Source organism: Notolepis coatsorum (genome assembly GCF_963971535.1).
Source record: "Notolepis coatsorum genome assembly, chromosome: 7".
Taxonomy (NCBI): Eukaryota; Metazoa; Chordata; class Actinopteri; order Aulopiformes; family Paralepididae; genus Notolepis; species Notolepis coatsorum.
The window spans coordinates 143,688,988-143,711,218 of NC_140171.1; the positions used below are offsets into that span (position 1 = coordinate 143,688,988).

At 43.9% G+C, this 22,231-nt stretch overlaps 1 protein-coding gene across 1 annotated transcript in view; it reads right to left on the minus strand.

The window, feature by feature from the left end:
• Positions 1-15,194: 15,194 nt before the first annotated feature.
• Positions 15,195-22,231, minus strand: part of LOC311232102 (uncharacterized protein) — a 45,364-nt gene continuing 38,327 nt past the window's right edge. Inside the window, exon 4 of the mRNA XM_084318788.1 lies at positions 15,195-16,184. Coding sequence (XP_084174914.1) covers positions 15,373-16,184 — 812 coding nt within the window. The 3' untranslated portion in view covers positions 15,195-15,372. The remainder of the gene's footprint in view (positions 16,185-22,231) is intronic.

Sequence of the window (22,231 nt, forward strand, 5' to 3'; positions counted from 1 at the left end):
AATGAGCAGATCAATGGTATCAGGCCGGGTCAATTCTCCCAGCTTGACACATGGGAAAAACTTTTCTAGTCTCTCGGAGTTCACCACTCTGTCTACTTTGGCGATGTCCTCAAGGCCGTAGCAGAGCATTTCGTGGGCTCTCAAGGTCCCCTTCGGGGTCCATACTTTTATTGCCACCACATACCTCTTGGTATCGACTCTGACTGCCATCTTCCCAACACCGTACACGACCAGTGTGATAGGTTCGCCGGCCAGCCCGAGCCTCTTGGCGGCTCTGTGTGTGATATAGTTGGTGTCGGAGGCGAGGTCCATCAACGCTCCAACACAGTCTCCTCCTCTTGTCGTGACGTCCATGAGCATCATGAGGACTGGGTATTCTTTTATGCCACTCTTGTCCAACAGGCTCTTGCTGGCGTACACTTGGGAGGTCGCTTTGTTCGTGAAGGCTTTCTTGAATGCTTCCATTTGGAGCGTTGACAATTTTAACTCTGTGACCACCTTCTCCTGCTCAGCCGTAAGGCCTCGGAGCCCTTTACGAGCGCTGGGCTCATTGGTTGTTTCGTTCCTGCTCTGTGTCTTGGAGCAGAGGAGAAAATGATGGTTGACCCCCTTTACACACTCATCTTTTTTACAGAGGAACCTTTTCTCGCATAGGCCGTTGGCCCCGTGATAAGCGAGGCATTTGATGCAAGCTCCAGCTTTCTTCACCTGGGCTCGTTTTTCCAGTAGTTTAGCCTTCTTGAAGGCCGGGCAGAAGTACAGTCTTTTCCCATGTGCTTCCTCTCCACACATGGTGCACGAGTCCCTCTGGGGCTCCCTTCTTACTTCGCTCGCTGTCGTTCTTGTAAATGACCGTCTATCACCTCCCCTGTCGCTCAGCCTTTCACGCTGGGTTGGTCTTTCGCCAGCGTGGGTGGCTCCGATCTCCAACTGTGCTAGCCTCTCGAGGATCCTTTCTTGTCCTTTCAGAAATGACAAGAGTCTGTCAAAGTAACTTGCGGGAGTGACGCCATTCGCGGGGTCACGCTCATAGGAGATCCACTTCTCTCTCATGCCTATAGGCAGTTTTCTCTCTATGGTGGCAACAGTTAGGTGGTTTTTGATCACGTCCTCCATCCCAAGGTCTTTTAAGTCGTACAGTGCGGTTTCCACTGCCTGGACCAGGTCAATCATTGGCCTAGGCTGGTTACTCCGTACTGGAGGCACTTCTTCCAGACCTTTGAGGATCAGACTTGCGGTTGTGCTCCTGTCTCCAAAGCGGTTGTCCAGGAGCCTGAAAACGTTGTCCGCTGTTCTGCAGCGATCCAGCCCGAGTTCTTTTCTCAGTGGTTCTTCTACGCTGTCAAGAAGGTGATATAATTTACATACAGGCAATCCTGATGGTTCGGCCAAAGCCTGGAGGTCCTCCCAATTATCCCGCCAGCGCCAATAGGTCCTTCTGTCGCCACAGAATCTGGGCAGATTGATGGCGGCGAGCTTTATCTTTGGTCGGGCCCCCTGGTGGGCTCTGTGGTGAGCGAGACCTTCCCGCGTTGCGCCCTCATCGCCTGATGGCGTGGTGTGGTCACCTCATAACTGAGGCATGATAGCGAGGTCAGCGCTCTGGTAAAGATAGGGTTCGCTGCCGGGTTGTCTTACCCGTGGGAGCGAACTCCTGTCGGTATACTCATGAGGTCCACTTCTTGTGGTCTTTGCTCCAAGCTGGAGATGGGTTGCTTTCGGGGTCCCCTCGTGGCTCCCGAAAGGTAAGGGAGAGTCTTTGGAAGCGCCCTCTGATTGACTACTGTCAAGCTGAGGAGATGACGAGTGGATGTGAAGGACTTCACTTTTGCCGTTGGTGGACGGGGAAGGTTTAGCTTCCGCGGCACGTTGCAGAACCTCGTTTGAAATATCAAGTGGGCTGGTTACTTCACCGCCCCTTTCAATGTTGTGTGTCCTCATATCCTCTTCACCCTCATAAGTACATCCAGTGTCACCCTTTCCTCCAGGCTCTAGGAGGGTCGACCACTTGTCCATCAGTGCTGCTCTTTCCTCGTCCAAGTGCCTGTACCGCTTCTCTAATTCAGATATGTTGGGAGTTGGAAGAAGGTATCTCCACTCTCTCATCATTTGTTCGAAGTCTTCTCTCCAATTTGTTCCCCTCCAACGCTCTCTTGTCTTGGGGTGCCCATTGGGTGCTGAGCCTCTTTGCCTCTTCCAAGGCCTCCTTAAACTCTGCTTCAAGGGGGCCTAATTTTGAACGAAGCGGGACCATACCTCCGAGAAGATCTTCCTCTCTAGTGCCATTTTCCTCTGCTTGCTTCCATCTTTCTTTGCTGTGGCGTCGGCCATCACGGTAGCATGCGCAGTTCCGTCGGCCTCCTCCAATGCTCCAACATAGTCCCCCGTCGTGTCAACGAGCTTCGCAAACTCTATCTGAAGAGCTTTCTTGTCATTGACGAGCTCCGCTAGCGATGCAGTGTCAACATTGTCAGCTACTTGGTTGGCTCTCCTTGTGAAAGCTGTTTGCGCCGCAGTACGCCTCTTCTTTAGCTCTTCCACATCTACACCTTCCATCTTGTCCCAGTCAGCCGTTGCCCCAACTGGAGCTCCTTTTGCGGCTGAGTTGCTGGTCGCAGGCAGTAGTAAACAATGGGGTTAACAGTCAGAAGCACAGTTCGTACAGTTGGCGTGTAGCAGTGTGATTACAATGACACTGCTCCAAGCAGGAGATAACGACGGGACCGTATAGTGGGTCAACGTAGTTTCACTTCACTCACTTGAACCTGGTAATGGCCACAATGAGAGTGAACAAATAGGATAGAGTTGGTGAGCACTGCTACAGCTTCTTCACTCACTTGAAACCTGGTAATGGCCACAATGAGAGTGAACAAGTAGGATAGAGTAAATGAGCACCGTTTCAGCCTTTGGTTAGTCCATTCATAGTATAGTTTACGGCATCTGGAGCAACAACGTATTTGCACCGTTCAACACATCCAAGGCTTAGGAGTGTCAATGATAATGTTCACAGCGTTTGGAGCAACAATGTATTTGCACCGTTCAACACAGCCAAGGCATAGGGGTGTCAATGATAATGTTCACAGCGTTTGGAGCAACAATGTATTTGCACCGTTCAACACAGCCAAGGCATAGGCGTGTCAATGATAATGTTCACAGCGTTTGGAGCAACAACGTAGTTGCTTGGTTCAACACAGCCAAGGCATGGGTGTCAATGATAATGTTCACAGCGTTTGGAGCAACAATGTAGTTGCTTAGTTCAACACAACCAAGGCATAGGTGTCAATGATAATGTTCACAGCGTTTGGAGCAACAACGTAGTTGCTTGGTTCAACACAGCCAAGGCATGGGTGTCAATGATAATGTTCACAGCGTTTGGAGCAACAACGTAGTTGCTTGGTTCAACACAGCCAAGGCATGGGTGTCAATGATAATGTTCACAGCATTTGGAGCAACAATGTAGTTGCTTAGTTCAACACAACCAAGGCATAGGTGTCAATGATAATGTTCACAGCGTTTGGAGCAACAACGTAGTTGCTTGGTTCAACACAGCCAAGGCATGGGTGTCAATGATAATGTTCACAGCGTTTGGAGCAACAATGTAGTTGCTTAGTTCAACACAACCAAGGCATAGGTGTCAATGATAATGTTCACAGCGTTTGGAGCAACAACGTAGTTGCTTGGTTCAACACAGCCAAGGCATGGGTGTCAATGATAATGTTCACAGCGTTTGGAGCAACAACGTAGTTGCTTGGTTCAACACAGCCAAGGAATGGGTGTCAATGATAATGTTCACAGCGTTTGGAGCAACAATGTAGTTGCTTAGTTCAACACAACCAAGGCATAAGTGTCAATGATAATGTTCACAGCGTTTGGAGCAACAACGTAGTTGCTTGGTTCAACACAGCCAAGGCATGGGTGTCAATGATAATGTTCACAGCGTTTGGAGCAACAATGTAGTTGCTTAGTTCAACACAACCAAGGCATAGGTGTCAATGATAATGTTCACAGCGTTTGGAGCAACAACGTAGTTGCTTGGTTCAACACAGCCACGGCATGGGTGTCAATGATAATGTTCACAGCGTTTGGAGCAACAACGTAGTTGCTTGGTTCAACACAGCCACGGCATGGGTGTCAATGAAATGTTCTTTAGCTAGCATTGGTGGCCAGCAGTGTTAGCATTCTTTGGCTAGCAATGTTAGCAGTCTTTGGCTAACAGCGTTAGCATTGGTGGCTAGCAGTATTAGCATTGGTTGGCTAATGGCTAGCATTAAGCATTGGCAGCTAGCAGTGTTAGCAGTCTTTTTTTTGTATTTTATTTTTTTATTATTTTTTAAACAAACACATAAACAAACATGACAACACACGATAAGATATACAAGCATTAGTTGACAGTGCACATCCAATGAAATCACCATTTAGTTAATTGTCTTATACAGGATATACCCCTAATACCTGTTATCTAAAAACCTATACACATATGCTCTAGCTCGTACCCCCCCCTCCCGGACCCCCCATTGGATAATCCAACCATTATAACTTGTTCCTAACCATACACTACCATTATATGCTAGCTTTTATTCTCTCCACCACTTCTAACCACATTGTCATTTTGGATTCATTAAGACCCAAAATTCTTGCTGTAGATATTTCTTGATAAATCACATCGAGATATGTAAGAATCCAGACCTTCCGGCACATTTTTTCCGGTTGAAACCATCGTGATGCTATCAGCTTTTTAGCCACTGTGATACCAGATAAAACCAATCTCTTTCGCTGTGGATGTTCTGCATACTCAAAAACATCATTCAGCAGTAATACAGAGGGGTGTACAGGTATATTCAGAATTAAGAGATTTGATAATTGCTGGGTCACTTCTTTCCAGAATATCTTAACTGGTGGGCAGTCCCAGTACATGTGCATAAATGTCCCCTCATCCCCATTTGTACATAAGGAGCATTTGGAGTCTTGTTTAAGACCCATTCTGTTCAGTCTTATAGGAGTCAAGTATGTCCTTTAAGATTGATTTGTTGATGGTCCGGGTTCCTTGATGCAAGTCGAACATTTGCCCAGGCTTCTTGCCACTCAAAGTCTATTTCCAGGTCTGGTATATCCCTCCTCCAAATAGAGTCTAGGTGGAGGGTTTCATACGAGGCCGTTAGTAATTGATGATAAAAATCTGTGTTAGCAGTCTTTTACATTTACATTTACATTTAGTCATTTAGCTGACGCTTTTATCCAAAGCGACTTACAAGTTCTGTACGACAAGACAGCAAGAAGGGTACAACTCTATCAGCTGAGTAACAATGTTCATCAAAGTGTTGCGTGTTACAGTGTAGGTTAGTTTATTAGGACAAGTGCATGACAGTAAGGTTAGTCAGGGTTAGATATTTTTTTTTATTTTTTTTATTAATCATTTCAGATAATGGTTGAAGAAGTGAGTCTTTAGTCGACGGCGAAAGATTGGACGGGATTCGGCTGTCCTAACTGGGATGGGTAGTTCATTCCACCATTGTGGGGCAAGGACTGAGAATAGGCGGCTTCTCTTTGATGACCCTCCGGGAGCTTGGATAGGAGCAGGTCTGAGGCGGCCAGAAGATGCAGAGCGTAGGGGTCTTGAGGGTGTGTAGTTAGAGACCATTGACCGGAGGTAGGCGGGAGCGGTTCCCTTTGCCGCACGGTATGCTAGGTCGAGGGCCTTGAAGCAGATACGTGCAGCAATGGGGAGCCAGTGCAGGTCCCTAAGAAGTGGGGTGACATGGGCCGACTTCGGTAGGTTTGAGATCAGGCGGGCCGCTGCGTTTTGAATGAGTTGAAGAGGCTTGGTGGCAGTGACCGGGAGGCCAGCTAGCAGTGCGTTGCAGTAGTCGAGGCGGGAGATGACTGTTGATGGAGAGGTCGGTCAGGGGGGAGGATTTGGCCGGCAGGTGGAGCAATTCTGTTTTGCTTAGGTTCAGTTTGAGGTGGTTGGTCGTCATCCAGGCGGAGATGTCGGACAGACAGGCCGAGATCCGCTCAGAGACGTGGATATCTGAGGGAGGGAAGGAGAGGAAGAGTTGAGTATCATCGGCATAACAATGATATGAGAAGCCATGAGACGTGATAATGTTACCCAGTGATTTAGTGTAGAGGGAGAAGAGAAGGGGTCCTAGGACCGAGCCCTGGGGGACACCCGTCCGGAGGGGGCAAGTGGCCGACAGAGTCCCTCTCCATGACACTTGGTAGGAGCGGTCGTTGAGGTATGATGTCAGCCATGTCAGCGCAGATCCAGCCACTCCCATTCCTGCGAGGGCCGCGAGGAGGATCTGATGGTTGACTGTGTCGAAGGCTGCAGATAGATCTAGGAGAATCAGGACAGAGGAGAGGCCTTTCGCTTTTGCTAAGTGAAGTGCCTCTGTGACCGCAATGAGGGCCGTTTCTGTGGAGTGGCCAGTCCGGAAGCCAGACTGATTGGGGTCTAGGAGGTCATTCTGTAAGAGATAAGCAGTAAGTTGGTTGGATACAGCACGTTCAAGTGTTTTAGAAAGAAAGGAGAGAAGAGAGACAGGACGATAGTTGGCTATGACGGTGGGGTTCATGGTTGGTTTTTTTATGAGGGGCGTGACTCTGGCTTGTTTTAGGGAGGTGGGGACCACCCCCGAGTTGAGTGAGGAGTTGATGGTTGCAGTTAGGAATGGGAGGATGTCCGGTGCTATGGTCTGGAGGAGTGGGGAGGGTAGCTGGTCCAGCTGGCATGTAGTCGGACGGTTACCAGTGTCAGGGTCTCGGCTTCTGTAATGGGGGAGAAAGATGACAGAGTGAAGGATGAGGTTCTCGATTCAGCGTTTGGAATGGGTGGGGGTTGGGAGAAGGCGCTGCGGATGTTCTCCACTTTTTCCTCAAAGAAGATCGCAAAGTCTTCGGCAGAAAAAGATGAGGGAGGAGGGGGTGGGGGGGGAGTGAGGAGGGAGGACATGGTAGCATGCAGTTTGCGTAGATTCTTGGCAGAGGCCTCGATCCTATGGTGAAAGAAAGAAGCTTTGGCATTAGTAATGGTTTTGGAGAATGTTAACAAGAGGTTGTGATATGTGTCGATGTCAGCAGTGAGGCGTGACTTTCTATACTTCCTCTCAGCCGCTCTCAGGACCTGTCTTTGTTCTCTCACTGCATCCGTCAGCCATGGACTGGGTGGGGAACGGCGGGCAGGTTTCTCAACGAGGGGACAGAGCTTGTCAAAGGAGGTTGCAAGGGCTGAGAGGAGGGTGGAGGTTGCCATCTCTGTGGGGAGAGCAGAGAAGGTGTCACTCAAAGGTAGAGCGGATATTATGTCAGAGGAGAGGGTGGAGGGGGATAGGGAGGCCAGGTTACGTCTGAGTGAGACGGTTTGAGTTGGGGTGAAGACCTTTCGGTTAAGCATGAGAGTTAGTGAGAAGGATATGAAGGAATGGTCAGATACATGTAGGGGAGTTACCGTGGTGTTAATGATGCTGGAGTTACGGGAAAATATGAGATCCAAGGAGTTGCCTGCTTTGTGGGTGGGAGGCATGGCAGTGGGAGTCAGGTCAAATTGTTGTAGGAGGGAGACCACTGGGACCGACTGAGATGAGTCAGGCAGGTTGAAGTCGCCCAATAGAAGGAGCGGGGTACCATCTTCCGGTAAGGAGCTTAGAAGCATGTCCAGCTCATCTATGAAGTGATCGAGGGGACCTGGAGGGCGATAGAGTCTTTGGCTAACAGCGTTAGCATTGGTGGCTAGCAGTATTAGCATTGGTTGGCTAATGGCTAGCATTAAGCATTGGCAGCTAGCAGTGTTAGCAGTCTTTGGCTAACAGCGTTAGCATTGGTGGCTAGCAGTATTAGCATTGGTTGGCTAATGGCTAGCATTAAGCATTGGCAGCTAGCAGTGTTAGCAGTCTTTGGCTAACAGCGTTAGCATTGGTGGCTAGCAGTATTAGCATTGGTTGGCTAATGGCTAGCGTTAAGCATTAACATTTGATGGTGTTCGCCGACCCCACTACTTCAAGCAACCAGCATGTGGGCGGTATACGGCGATTCCAACCCAATAAGCAGTCAACATCAACGTTTCACTTCCCTTGAGCTGACCGCGTCCTCTCCAATGTGCCCCGGCGTGTGTATCCGCTCCGTCCTGGTTCCACCTTGACGTTGAGGGGTATCCCACGCGGCACTTCCTTCTGCGTTCCGTCCGTCCCGTCTCGTAGCGGGCGCGTGCGGTAAATAATTGTCCAATTATCTAGCAGTCTCAGTCAATGAGTCAACTAGATGTCCCCCTTGGAAGGGTTTGGATGAAATGACTCTACTTAAACCATTGAAACAATTCGGACTTTATAAGAATGTTCGTTTATTAGGACTTTGATGTCCAGCATCCAATTCATCCTTGTTATAATAATCACCAGGTGGTCAATTAAACAAGTGGTTAGCTTGTAGCTGATAGTCAGTAGTAGCTTACATCCAAGCATTAGTGGATAATGTTCAACCAAGTCGTCTCTGATGATAGTTTGTTGATAGTTAGGTTGCAATTTAGCAACCGGTACTTGATAGTGTAGCCAGACATTAGTTGGTCTGCATGTAGTTGGTCTATAGTCAGCATGTACATTCAGTCAGCGTTTAGTCAGTCAGCATACAATCAGACGTTAGTCAGTCTATAGCAGGGGTCTCAAACTCAATTTACCTGGGGGCCGCTGGAGGTAGAGTCTGGGTGAGGCTGGGCCGCATCAAATATTCCACAAAAAAAGGGTTTCAAGTATTCCAAAAAAAAGTACAACTGATCCAATCGTCTCAATCTTTAGCAATAACAATTCAGAACATGAACAGTTCTTCAGAACATGAACGGTTCTTCAGAACATAGGCTTCTCAGTGGTGTCAGTGGACTCATCCACAGCTATGGAAATGCACTGTGCATTTTTTTTATTCTATCACAAAGCTGTTTATTCTGGTTGCTGTGCGATCTGAGGGGGATTTGCTTTTGTTTGCCTTCAAACATGGTCTCCATCACTTCAGTCATACATTATTTTATTATGTATGCATCAGAGAGAGAATGGCTTCTTGCCACTGAGTGAGGACTTGGTATCTGTATGTCATATATGTCCTGATGAATTGAAAATGGGGGACCCTGATGTAAACAAGACGAAAGTCTTTCTCTGGTCTGCATCCCCTTAACAATTGTGTGTATTGAGCTGTACTGTATTGTACCCATTCTGCAATCTGTTAATAGTTTTCAATCAATCAATCAATCAATCAATCAATCAATACATGTCAATTCTAGCCTCCGATCCCATGACGTCATTTATCTCCTGCGGAGTGAGGATTATAAAATGAACGTGTTTTAAAGTGTGATGCTGTTTGTCATTTTAACAGCAGATACACTTTCTTAAATGCCATTGTCCCCGACAGAGCGTGTGACGGGGAGCTCGGACGGGATGTGTTTTGCTTGGTGTTATTATAGCATTAGCTGAAAAGCTAGCGTTAGCTACGTTACATCAAATCAGATGATGGCCTGTCCTTTCTCCAGGACCTGACACTCTGTCCGTCTATCAACAATAATGCACCCACGGTGAATCGTATTTAAGTCAAGTAGCTACTGACTAGCGTTAGCTGACTAACGTTATCAAATGTCAATGTGAAAACCTTGCGGGGAAGACGAGCTAGGTCAGCTAGCTTAGCTTGACAACGGTCCCGTGGCTAAAGTTGGTGCTATTCATTATCCAGCAATAATGGCTGCAGACCTGCAAGCAAAGTACAGCAAGTTCCAAGTGCCAAAGGATAAGAGTCTCTGAGGCGGAGTCTCAAAAGAGAATGTCACTACTAGCCAGAGTCTCTGCGACTGCTACAGACTGAGTAGCGAGTGCAACACCGTCTAATGTCCGTGCGGATCATTGGAGTAGGGTATATCTGCAGTGCCGCAGCCCCATAAAACGTCCAACTCTCGCGCAACGACTCAGCAAACAGTTGCGTGCGGGCCGCATTAACACTACACTTTGACGTCAAGTAGGGGGCCGCAAAATATCATCCCGCGGGCCGCAAATGGCCCGCGGGCCGCGAGTTTGAGACCCCTGGTCTATAGTCAGTGTTCATTCCAACACTAGTCAGCATGTAGTCAGATTATTTACCTATACAAAGGAAAGGAAATAAACGGCATTAATTAATAACTAGATATATGAATTAAAGAGAAATGCGGATATTAACGGCGCATATAATTCTACGTACCGTTGGCCAGTCAAGAGTTCGCCCACAGGGCTTTTCACCTTACAGTCTAGGCTGAGAGTGTCACTTAAATAGCGTGACGCGCCGGCGCAGAGACAGCTTACCTGCTCAGAGTCGCAATATGTACTCCAAAGTGCATCCACTAGGCGGCACCAGATAATAATTAACTCATGCAATAAATGTATACAATAAATGTTACTCATGATAATAATGAAGGATAATAATGATAAATATATTGGGAAAAACGTCGGATAATTCTCCAATAGGGGAGAATGCTTTCTGCTCAAACCATACCATTTGGAAGAAAGCATTCTCTACTTAAACAGACACATTGTATTATTCTTAATTCTCACACACAAGTGTCTGAACACACTCACACACATACACACACATTTATTCTGAAGATATACACATATTCTTAAGATACACACACATTTGAAATGTTTATTCTGAAGATACATACACCTATTCTTAATTCCCTACAAATACATATTGTGATGATATTGTATTTTTCTTAAGACCTTGGAATACACAAATACTTATTCTTAAGATACACAAATACTTATTCTTAAGATACACAAAAACATATTGTGAAATGTTTAATCTGAAAACCTTGGAATACACAAATACAATCTGAAAAAAAAAAACGTTTGAATCTTTTATTTCTGACAATAAAAAAAACGTATTTTTGAATATTTTATTTTGAAGAACTTTTATTTTGAAAAAAAATTAAAAAAAAACTTTTATTTTGAAAAAGAATTCTGAAAACTCCTCCCCTTCCGTAACCAGATGTCCCTCCCCTCCTTGAACCTCTCGACCAATCAGAGAAGCCCTAAGGGGTCATAAATCATCTCAGAAAGGGGGCGTGGTTACAATCCATCAAACTTGGCTATATGCCCTTATAAGGTATGACATACCTGTAAGTCCCGCCTCCTTAAACCTCTCGACCAATCAGAGGGCCCAAAAGGGGGCGTGGTTACAATCAATCAAGTGTTTTGCATAATGTGACACGATGTCAATCTGTATCCTCTCTCTGAAGCATGTTGCTGTTTCTGTTGAATGGTTAGCCCTGAATCCAAATTGCATTGGGTGCAGTGGGAAGGAGCTGTTATTGAGATGATCAGTGACCTGTTTGGCAATCAGTTTTTTAAACACATTGGACACTATGGGTAGAATACTGATGGGTCTGTAATTGGATGTCATGAGAGGGTCACCACTTTTAAATAAAGGGACCACAACTGCAGGCTTCCATGGGTTAGGAAAACTTCCTTGATTGAAACCCATATTGATTATATGGGTCAGTGACTTCACTATAGAGGAGTTTCTCTTTCAGCATGAGTGTGTCCATGCCATATATATCCTTAGCTCTTGAGGATTTGAGGGATGTAATTATATTTGCAACCTCTATCTCAGTGACTGATTTTGGTATGACTGCTGGTTCATAAATATTGACAGTAGATGGCAGATCAGGACTACAGTGCAGAGAACATTTCGTCAGCGACTCAGTGCATGTGTTCCTGTGGGTCGCATGTGTTAATCTGATGACAAATACTTATACTTTAAAAAAGTGGTCAATACATTGAAATGGCTACTATGGATCCACAAGATCTCTAAGAGTCTCAGGTTTACAGTAATTTCCAATATAATATAATTAATATATAATTCCAAGACTGTCTAGGGACCACACAGTATGAAGAAATAGGCAAATAAATAATTGTAACAGAACAGAACATGTCCCCTGTAGTGCATGGGTGAAGCATGGGTGAAGCATGGCACTAACTGGCCACTGGGGGGCACTCACCATGCTGGAGTTGTATGTGTGCTACTGTAATGGTATAGACCAGGGGTTCTCAAACCTTTTTATACCACGACCCCATTTCATTTAGGATTTTTTTTTGGCGAGCCCACACTTAATGTATCGCATAATTTCAACGTGGAATATCAAAATAAAAGAACACGTTATTGAACTTGATCATGCATATTTATTAGAAATTGAAATTACAGCACTGTTATCAATAAAATGAATGAATATTATCAAAAGCAACGGAATGGTTTCTGTATACACACACACATACAAAACTAGGCATATTTAGCCAAAATTTTGCCAAAAAATTAAATGAGTTCACATGCGCTTTTCAAGAATAAAAAAAACTAGACTTAATGGGAAGGGTGTGCTTGTACATTTGAACAGTTCCATGATACGCGGCAACAGAAGATTTTCTAAAAATGATCATTGTTGCACTTAGATGAAGCCTTTCATACAAAGTAGGTTGATGCTTACAACTCATCCATATTATTAGCATATCATACATTATAATGAGAATGTTTCAAAGTTTGGATCAATTCACTTTTTAATAAGATGTATATTTTATTTTAAATATTGTACAAGTTCCGTCATGAAAAGGTTTTACTATACAACCTAATGACAAGTAAATGTGAATGGATGTTCTATCATAAAGTAAACAATTTGTTTAATTTTTAATTGATTGAATTTAAAGTGAATTGATTCCAACCCTATAACGTTTTGATAGTTTCATCATTCAATAGTACGGCCATTACTCAATATACACACAATGACAAAATAGTTAGTTACTTGTGCAAAAGGTTGCTCACAAGCAGTTAGATGGTAGAAAAACCACTAAAGATGATCATGACATCCATTCCTTTAATAGAATACCAATGAAGACAATACATGGAACATTACTCTAAAATAAACACTTCTTGTGTAGTACTAAGAATGTTGACAATATTTGTGACATTAGATAAAAAAAATAAAGCGTCCACATTAAAATATAAAAATCCATACCAGAAGCGGTTTCCCCCTCCAGTGTGTACAAAGTGTTTGTTAACTCACTCGGCGCCAGCTATTAGTCGGGGCCTGCTGTAGCTAGGCCGCGCTTTAAACGATAGGAGTGCGTGACCTTGTTTGTAGAGCTATAACTATATTCTATATTATAGCTATGGATACTATACTATGGCCCATTTGACATCACCATCTATCATTCAATATGTGAAAAAGAATTAATTTGTCCGTCCATCCATACATTCCCGTGTTATACCGTGGTGAATATAAGTATGGTTTTAGAGCGGTTTAGGGTAATTCATGAAATGCTGAGTTATAGCCATATACGTCAATTCCACTATAGACGTTGCAGTTTCTTGCCTGTACACGCTATTATTCCGAAATCAAATCTATATCATACTGTAGGTATTATGTTCCATCATGAATGCATGAAAGGGGGGGCGGTCGTTTCAGCCCGATAAGCATTGCAGGATCAAGCTAACATTTATGTCAGATCGTTCTTACCTGTGATCGTGAGTATTCCAAAAATAATATTCCAATTGTTTGATCGCCATCTGGTACATCTAATGTCCATTTGGCCCACGGAATAATCCACAACATATGGATCGGGGATATTTGACGCGCTTCAATGGAACCGGGAGAACCGCTCCCGTCGCCCGACAAGGACAAATTTTACCGGAGACATTTGGCCATTACACAGGCCAAGATACAAGGTTACAAAGGGTGCTCGATACCGCCGTCTAGCTGGATGCGGCCGGTATTGCACTTTGGCGACCTCAGACTCATTCCCTATGGTAACACAGAGGTCCCTGGATGAATAATGAATACAAATATCGAATAAAGGAATAAACTACCCAACGCTTGGCGAGTTAACCCGGGATATCTCGGGTCTGGCGCCGAATGCGTTAACCATCTTGGCTTTTGGCTGGTCACCCCATACTGAGGTCAGAAAGTTCCTATGATCCCAGTATTTAAAACACTAGATTCGTGTAGTGACTAGAACAATGGGCCACATTCACGAAGCAATATAAGAACAGATTTCATTCTTAACTCATCGACTGCCATAAGCTTTCGCCATGTTTACTAAATGGCGCCAGCGTCGACAATTTTAGTGATGTTTGTAGACCCATCGTGTGTTTTGTATTATAGCTATGGAGACAATAGTATGGCTCATTTGACAGGCATTGTTCATAGTCCATTACTGACTAATTAGTTAATTTCTACACACTGTAGTTTGTTACATGCTAAACATCGCCCTATTTCCAGAATAATCCAGTATTTTTCCATAGATCGCGAGATATGACACATTATATGCAATAAGCCCAAATCGTTCTGGTTGATCGCCCGAAGCTCCAAATCAAAAGGTATATCGTATATATACCATCAGGGATGTGATTGCGCTTTATGAAAAAAAACCTGAACATTTTCTAAATGATATATATATTTTTTTATAAACACTCCATTTGAATGAATGAACACATTTTATTTGTATATATTGAACTGTTCACAGGGAAGAGGAAGGTTGGAGAGGAAAGGGACAAAGAAAATGAATCAAATATATCAGTGTCCCCCTAAAATGTTTAAAGGGGGTCGTCTTGACCCCTCCCAAGTCATCCTGGCTCAAACACTAATGTTAGGACCTTATCTTTTCTTCTTTGCAACCAGATTGTGCAACACCTGTAACCGCCTCCTCTCGAAGTCTTGCCTACCTGCAGTTGGACTAATGGACTATTTTGCTTTTCTTTTGCTTTCAGGTTGATTTTGAGAATGAAGGTGGTGACATGTCTTAATCTCAGCTTCTTGGTTATGTCTAGGTTGGCTTCTGTACCTCATGCTTAAGAGTTTGATGTTTCTACAGAGCTGTAGTGTTGAGTGGCAGACTGTGGCACTGCTTGCAAGTAACCTTCCCTGGTTGGTCAGTTTTACAAAAGCAATCCAGTGTTTCCTAGTGTGTTGATGTCTTTACAGCATCTCGCGCCACTCAAAACCGCTAACATTATCGATAGCCAATGAAAATCTGTTATGCAAGAATAGCAGGTCTGATAAATGTTGCTTTCGCGTTTCACTTAGACCAGGTGGAAAAATAAAAAAAAATTACATTTCTTTTTTACAATAAAAAATTTTTATGAATCTTTTTTTCATACAATTTTTATTTTAGGTCAGAAAAACCGGAAATCCGGTTAAAAAACGAAAAAATCACATCCCTGACCATGTACATACCGGTATGTGCATTCACAAAAGCTTTTTAACTCAAAACTGTGATTGCGTTTGTCGAGCATGTTTTACGTCCGGTAAAACACAAAACTCTGGTTTTGGCGTTCAACGCATGGCGAGATGTCGGGTATGGCAGAGAAAGAGTTAACTAGCATTTATTATTTTGTCGTTTTTCTTTTTCTTTTTACTTTCTCTCCCAAGTGAATTTTCTCATGTTCACTCAAATATGGTAATCTACTGAATCCCTTATCACAAAAACTACAATGATATGGCTTCTCTCCTGTGTGAATTATCTGGTGTAATTTAAGATGGTCAAGTCGACTAAAGCTTTTCTCACACTGGTCACAGGAGTAGGGCTTCTCTCCTGTGTGAATTCTCTGGTGTGTTTTCAGATGAGACAGTCGACTAAACCTCTTCTCACACTGGTCACAGGAGTAGGGCTTCTCTCCTGTGTGAATTCTCTGGTGTCGACGCAGATCAGGTTGACACCTAAAGGTCATCTCACACTGGTCACAGGAGTGGGGCTTTTCTCCTGTGTGAATTATCTGGTGTGTTTTCAGATTAGACAGTTGAACAAAGCTCTTCCCACACTGGTCACAAGAGTAGGGCTTCTCTCTGTGAATTAGCTGGTGTCTTCGCAGATAAGATTGACTACTAAAGTTCATCTCACACTGGTCACAGGAGTAGGGCTTCTCTCCTGTGTGAATTATCTGGTGTCTTTTCAGTTGCGACAGTCGAATAAAGCTCTTCTCACACTGGTCACAGGAGTAGGGCTTCTCTCCTGTGTGAATTCTCTGGTGTGATGTCAGATTAGACAGTTGACCAAAGCTCTTCTCACACTGGTCACAGGAGTAGGGCTTCTCTCCTGTGTGAATTATCTGGTGTGATGTCAGATAAGACGGTTTACTAAAGCTCTTCTCACACTGGTCACAGGAGTAGGGCTTCTCTTCTCGCCTGACAGGACAGCTATCTGGATGGAGAAGAGTGTCATAAGAAGGAGACAGAGATTATAGGGCGGCTAGGTGGCGTAGTGGTCTAAGGCACTCGCCACCAGTGTGGAGACGCTAGGATTCGCGTGTTCGAATCCAGCTCTCCACATTGTTTTTCAGTTTGGCTGGTCGTCCGCAGTAATACACATTGGCCGTATTACGGGGAGGGAAAAACTGAAGGGTGGGGATCGAACGTTGTGAACAAGCGACTCCTACAAGTCGGTTGGTGCGCCTGCGCAGTAGAATCAGGAAGTGTCGGGGGCAGCGTGAGCCTCCCACGCGTTACTCCTCGACACTGAGAGGTCGAGCTGCGCAGGTGAAAAGATGCGACTGCTGTTACCTCAAGTACCGGAGGGGACTTGTGCTATGTATGACTTAGTCCTCACTGCAGCCGGCTTGTGGGAGGCAAGAAACAGCGTTCGTGACAGGGGAGGGTTGAATTGGATGATACGAAATTGGGATGGGAGAAAATATAGAAAATGGAGAAAAAGTGGATCAAAAAAAAAAGAAGGAGACAGAGATTGTGATTTTATACAGCTTTCATTTCCATGTAAGAGGTTTATAAATGGGTTTTATAGTTTAAGAACACAGTGTAGTCCAGAGTAGTCTACAGTTCTAGACTTAAAGGGGACATGCATTGCTATTCCTTGCACTATTTGGGCAACTTTACACAATTCCTGAGAGTCAAAAGAATTCATTGTTTTATATTTTATGATCAGGCTATTTTTGGATGGGCTCTTTCCATAAGCGCTTTGAGTGAGAGTTACCCACAGTCTGCGACTGGCGGGGGGAAGAGAGAGAGCGAGAGAGAGAGAGAGGGAGAGGGACACGGTAAATGGAAGATTGCTCCACTTCTACAAGGTCCATTTGCATGTTCTTGGTATCTAGGGACATCTATGGATCTCAGGGAATGTATTCCCAGTGTCAGAAATATTGTGTCTGTTACTAGGCTTGAGTAAATTGTAACGAACCAATGGTTGATGGTAAATAACACCATGCTAAGATTGACCAGACATGAAAAATTTGCGACAGAGCTCATTCAGCACATTCTTGAGATCATGTGTACAAATAATCTATGCAAATGAATAAAGGGCAGATGATTTACAGGAGGTTTTGTAGATGCAGTACTGAATTTTGCCATCCGGACACATGCAATTTAAAATATGAATATAGAACATAGAATATCAGGCCTATAAATTATCTTATTATGGCCAAGTCACACATGTATGGATCGGGCCAAATCTCCAAATCAATGCCCGCTGCTTTAGACAAAATAATTCTGTATATACACATACTGAACCGTTCGGCACAGGACCTTGGGTTCAGTACGCTCCGTGTACAGAACGAAAGCAACATTGCTTTATCCACTAACGGAAGGCACCTGCTCAAAACTAAGTTCACCCCTGTGACGTAGGTTGGTCATTATTATTGTATTTATGTACCTTATTATTATTATTATTATTGTAGTTACATGTTAAACGTCAGGTAGGTGAGTTGTTTGGTATTTGTAATATGGTGTAGTGTCACCTTATTAATCCCCTCTTCCGTTTCCCACTTCTCAGGTACCGCCCGCTAGGGGTGGGACGATACATCGATCCAGATCGATATATCGATCTATTATCAATGATCCAATAGGATCGATGCAACGTAAAAAGATAGATTCATATTGCAATACTCTTATTTAGAAAATTCCGTGGATTCGTATGCGCTCGGCTCAACAGCAACACGGCCATTGCAACATAGCAAGGCTAGTGTGCCTATTTTGCAACCCAAAACAAATCCCTGCTGTTTTATTCCGCAATGGGTCAAATGCATCCAACATGCTTTGCAATCCTCGCCATTCCTTTATGACCACGTCGTGTTAAAGACCGAAATTAACGTTAGATTAGCGTAAGCTAACAACAAGCTAACCCTGTTCAGAGCCATAGACAGAGAGAACAGCAGAGTGGGGACTGGGAAGGAGGGGGGGGGGGGTAGGCATTCTCTGTTTCTGTGTGTGTGCGCGCGTTTGGAAAGATCAGATGTATAGTATATTTATAGTAAGTGTACTGAGGATGGACAGATAATGTTGATATTTAAACATAAAAAATACAATACATAATAAATGTATTCATGATCATCATGCAACATAAAAACAATTGCAGGAAAGGTTTGGGCGAGGAAGGGGTTTTAGGTAGGGGTGCACCGATATATCGGTCGGGTATCGGTATCGGCCGATAAGTGCCTTGTTGACTGCTATCGGCCTATCGGCCGATAAGCTCAAATGTGCCGATAGCAGTCGCCGATAAATGCCCATCAATTTGTGTAGCGTCAAAAGGCAAAAAAAAAAAAGTTCTCACACACACACAACGCCTGCCGTCCCCCACACACACACACAATCTACTGCAGGGCTATTCAACTGGCGGCCCGCGGGCCAGATCCGGCCCGCGGGATGATTCTGACCGGCCCGCCAAAGATTACATGATAATATAAAAAAAATAAAAAAATTTTAAACTTTTTTCTTTTCATGTCAATGTTAACACGCACAATTGAGCCAAAAGTCACTCAATTAATGACAGATTTCATTGATAAATTGAGGGAAAACTTTGCAAGTCGATTTGATGAATTTGACATGTCCAGAGAATTGATGCATTTTGTGAGCAACCCATTTGCCAATGTAATGTAGCTGCTATTTCCACAAAAGGACAAGAGTTCCTTGCATCACTTCACATTGATGAAGGTCTCCTGCAACTTGAAATAATTGACATGCAAGCATCATCTGCTCTGAAGCAGGTACTTGAGAATGAATCCACCACAACATTTTGGATAAAGTGTATTCATGTCAAGACATTCCCCAAAATAAAAACGCTGGCAATATCTGTGCTAACAATGTTTGGCTCAACATACACCTGTGAATCCAGTTTCTCTCACATGAATGCCATTAAAACAAGCAACCATGCCACCTTGACAAATGAGCATTTGCATCACTGTTTGCGGGTAGCCCTCACTTCCTATGAACCCTCTTTCTCTGCCATTGCCCAGTCAAAGAAGTGCAATCGCTCTCATTAGATGTGTGTATGTAGGCTAGGCCTGTCTGCCCCCCACCCCCCTGATGTTTGAGAGTTAAGAGTCGACAATAAGTGCTAATAAGATGCTGTGATTTGCTGTTGTTGCACAGACATGAAGCACTTTTTCATAAGCTCAGCTGCACTATAAATGTGTTTTTTGTTCAAGTGTTGATGTTAGAATGTTCAGATGCACATCATGCACTTGTTTGTTTTTTATTTTATTTTTATATTGAAATGTTGAAGAGGAGATGTTGCAGTTGTTGCACAGTCATAAATGAAGCACTTTTTGCAGGAGATGTTGCAGATGTGGCACATAAATGAAGCACTTTTTTTGAAAAGTATACTACTTTTGCAATGTAGTTAAAGGGGAACTATCTTATAAATGGCCTTTTTCAGTGTTTAGCATTGTTTCCTAGCTATGTGGACTTATATTAATATGATCTATGTCTCTAATTCTCATATTGGCGCATTCTTCCAATTCTCCTCTCACAATATTCACCCTCACTGAACTGAGTCATCTGAAAATGTGCTGATTTGTGATGTCAGAGAGACACCGCTACATGATAATCAGCTGAGTTTCCACACAGTGCCCACTGTGGTTGGAGCCCAGGCTCAAAACGGCTTAAGATCTTGAGGTAGAAAAATGCTGTTTTTGAGTACTTGATTAGAAATACAAAACAATGAATTAAAAAAAAAAAAAATTACAGAGGTGTTCCATAAACCCACAGGAATTGTGTAAAAGTGCCCAAATAGTGAAAGAAATAGTAAAATAGTTCCCCTTTGGGGAGCTCCAGTAGCTCACCGCATATCTCAGCGCTATTTCTGCGTCGGGGAAAACCGTGCTCGTCACGGATCTGGGGGACACGAGTTCGATTCCCGGACCCGCCGTCATTTCTCAGAATGTCTTCCCCTGCTCTACATCCCGTTTCAACCTGTTTCTGTCGGTCATACTTGACCAGAAAAGCGATAAACGCTAAAAAAAAAAAAGTTAAAAAAATAGTTCCCCTTTAAATAAAAGTTGTGAAAATGTGGTTGCGTGTTGTGTCAAGTGTAGGTAAATCACAGACGCCAATACTAAAGCGTCTCTCTGTGGTGCCACGCAATAGGTTGGATCGTATCCAAGAGCTAGCCAACCCAGAACATGTGATTTACGTGCATCCAAACAAACGTTATTTTTTTTTACACAAACGTTTCAGTGCGCGACATATTTCAGATGTGCGCGGGAGCATTTGGCCATGTGCGCGCGCGCACACACACACCTTAGGGGGAACATTGCTCCCAAACCGTTCCTACGATTTTTTTTATGTTGCATGATCATGTATACATTTATTATGTATTATATTTTTTATGTTTAAATATCAACATTATTTGGCCATCCTCAGTAAATACTATCAAACTCCTCTGACCTCACCTACTTAAAATCATTGAACGTAGAGAGAGGGACAGAGAGCCTGAGGCTTCCCCCCCCCTCCCTTTCCTCACTAATGGAACCGTTTTCTCTGCCTCTGAGCCAGGTTAGCTTAGCTTAGTTACCGTTAGCAGCTAACGTTAGTTTTGGTGAAGATGTAAAGCATGTTAGATGCATTGGACATGTTGCGTAAAAAAAAGGCAGGGACTTAGCTATTTCCTGGTCGCAAAATGCGCACTCTGGAGCTATGCTGTAACATCTACACATGCTGTTGTTGTTGGGGTCAATGGGCTGCCGGAGCTGCGCTTGGGCGGAAATGAGACTTGCCACAGGATTTTCAAAATAAGAGTATCGATATGAACCGAACGTCTATCCCATGTGTGCTACTGCAGTAAATTCATTCATCGCACAGACCGATTTTTCATATATGTTGCACTGTACAGCACTGAAAAAAATAAGAATCGTGAAAATCGTGATCTCAATTGTTAGAGAAAAATCGTGATTCACATTTTAGCAAGAATCGCCCAGCCCTAATAAGGCTATTACTCAGCCTTTCGGGAATTACCCCAGACCACGCTATAACTATACTTATATCCACCACGGTATAACACAGGAACATATGGATGATTTTTTTCTTTTTTTTTCACATATTGAAAGATAGATAGGTGATGTCAAATGGGCCATATTATTGTATCCATAGCTATAATATAGAATATAGTTATAGTGTGGTGGACACTAGATGAAGGTGTCTCACCTCAGAATGGACACTGATTGGGTGGTAAGGAGGAGTTGACTTAGGGCATGCGTCCACCTAGCTCACATTTCCAGCTGAAAAACGCTGGCAGTGCGCCGGTAGTGCTGGGGTGGAGCGCTTGCGGTGAGAAAAAAAAACGCAGCGCGAGCCTTTTGTAGCTATGGCAACGAGCTGTCAGTCACCAACCTACCTGATGACGAGAGAGAAAGAACTCTAGCGACAACTACATGACAGCCATCTTGTAATAATAATTTTAACCTATTTTACTGCCGCGGTTTTGCACATAGCATATTTTAATACACTTTATTGTATATTAATTATATATATAGTTATTGCCTGACACCACAGTTCGCCCTTTGCTTTTTATTAGCTTTTTAGTAGTGTATTCGTGTAGTTATTAGAGTATTTGTGCTTTGTCGCAAATCTCAATGGCCCGTCTCTTGTGGGTAGACAGCCAAGACAGGCTGGCAGCTCCGGTGTCAGGTTACAAACAGAGTGGTAGATATGAATGGCTGTGATTGGTTGTCTGAAAATGAGCTCAGCGCATCGCTCTGAAAAGTTCAGAAAGGTTCAACTTTAAACGCTGGGTGCGGCCACAAGAAAAAGCTGAAAGGCGCTGAAAAAAGAAGCAGACTGCAGCGCATTTCCTATAGGCTGCAGCATGCGGCCGCATACGCTCTGTCCCCATTGGGATCAATTGAAAAAAGACGCTTGCGGCCATAAAAATGCAGTAAATGGACGCGGGCCCTTAAGGGTGTGGGTGTGGCTGTACAGTGTACCGTGGTTCTGTTGGATTTGTTTGGAAGTAAAGTTCAGAGA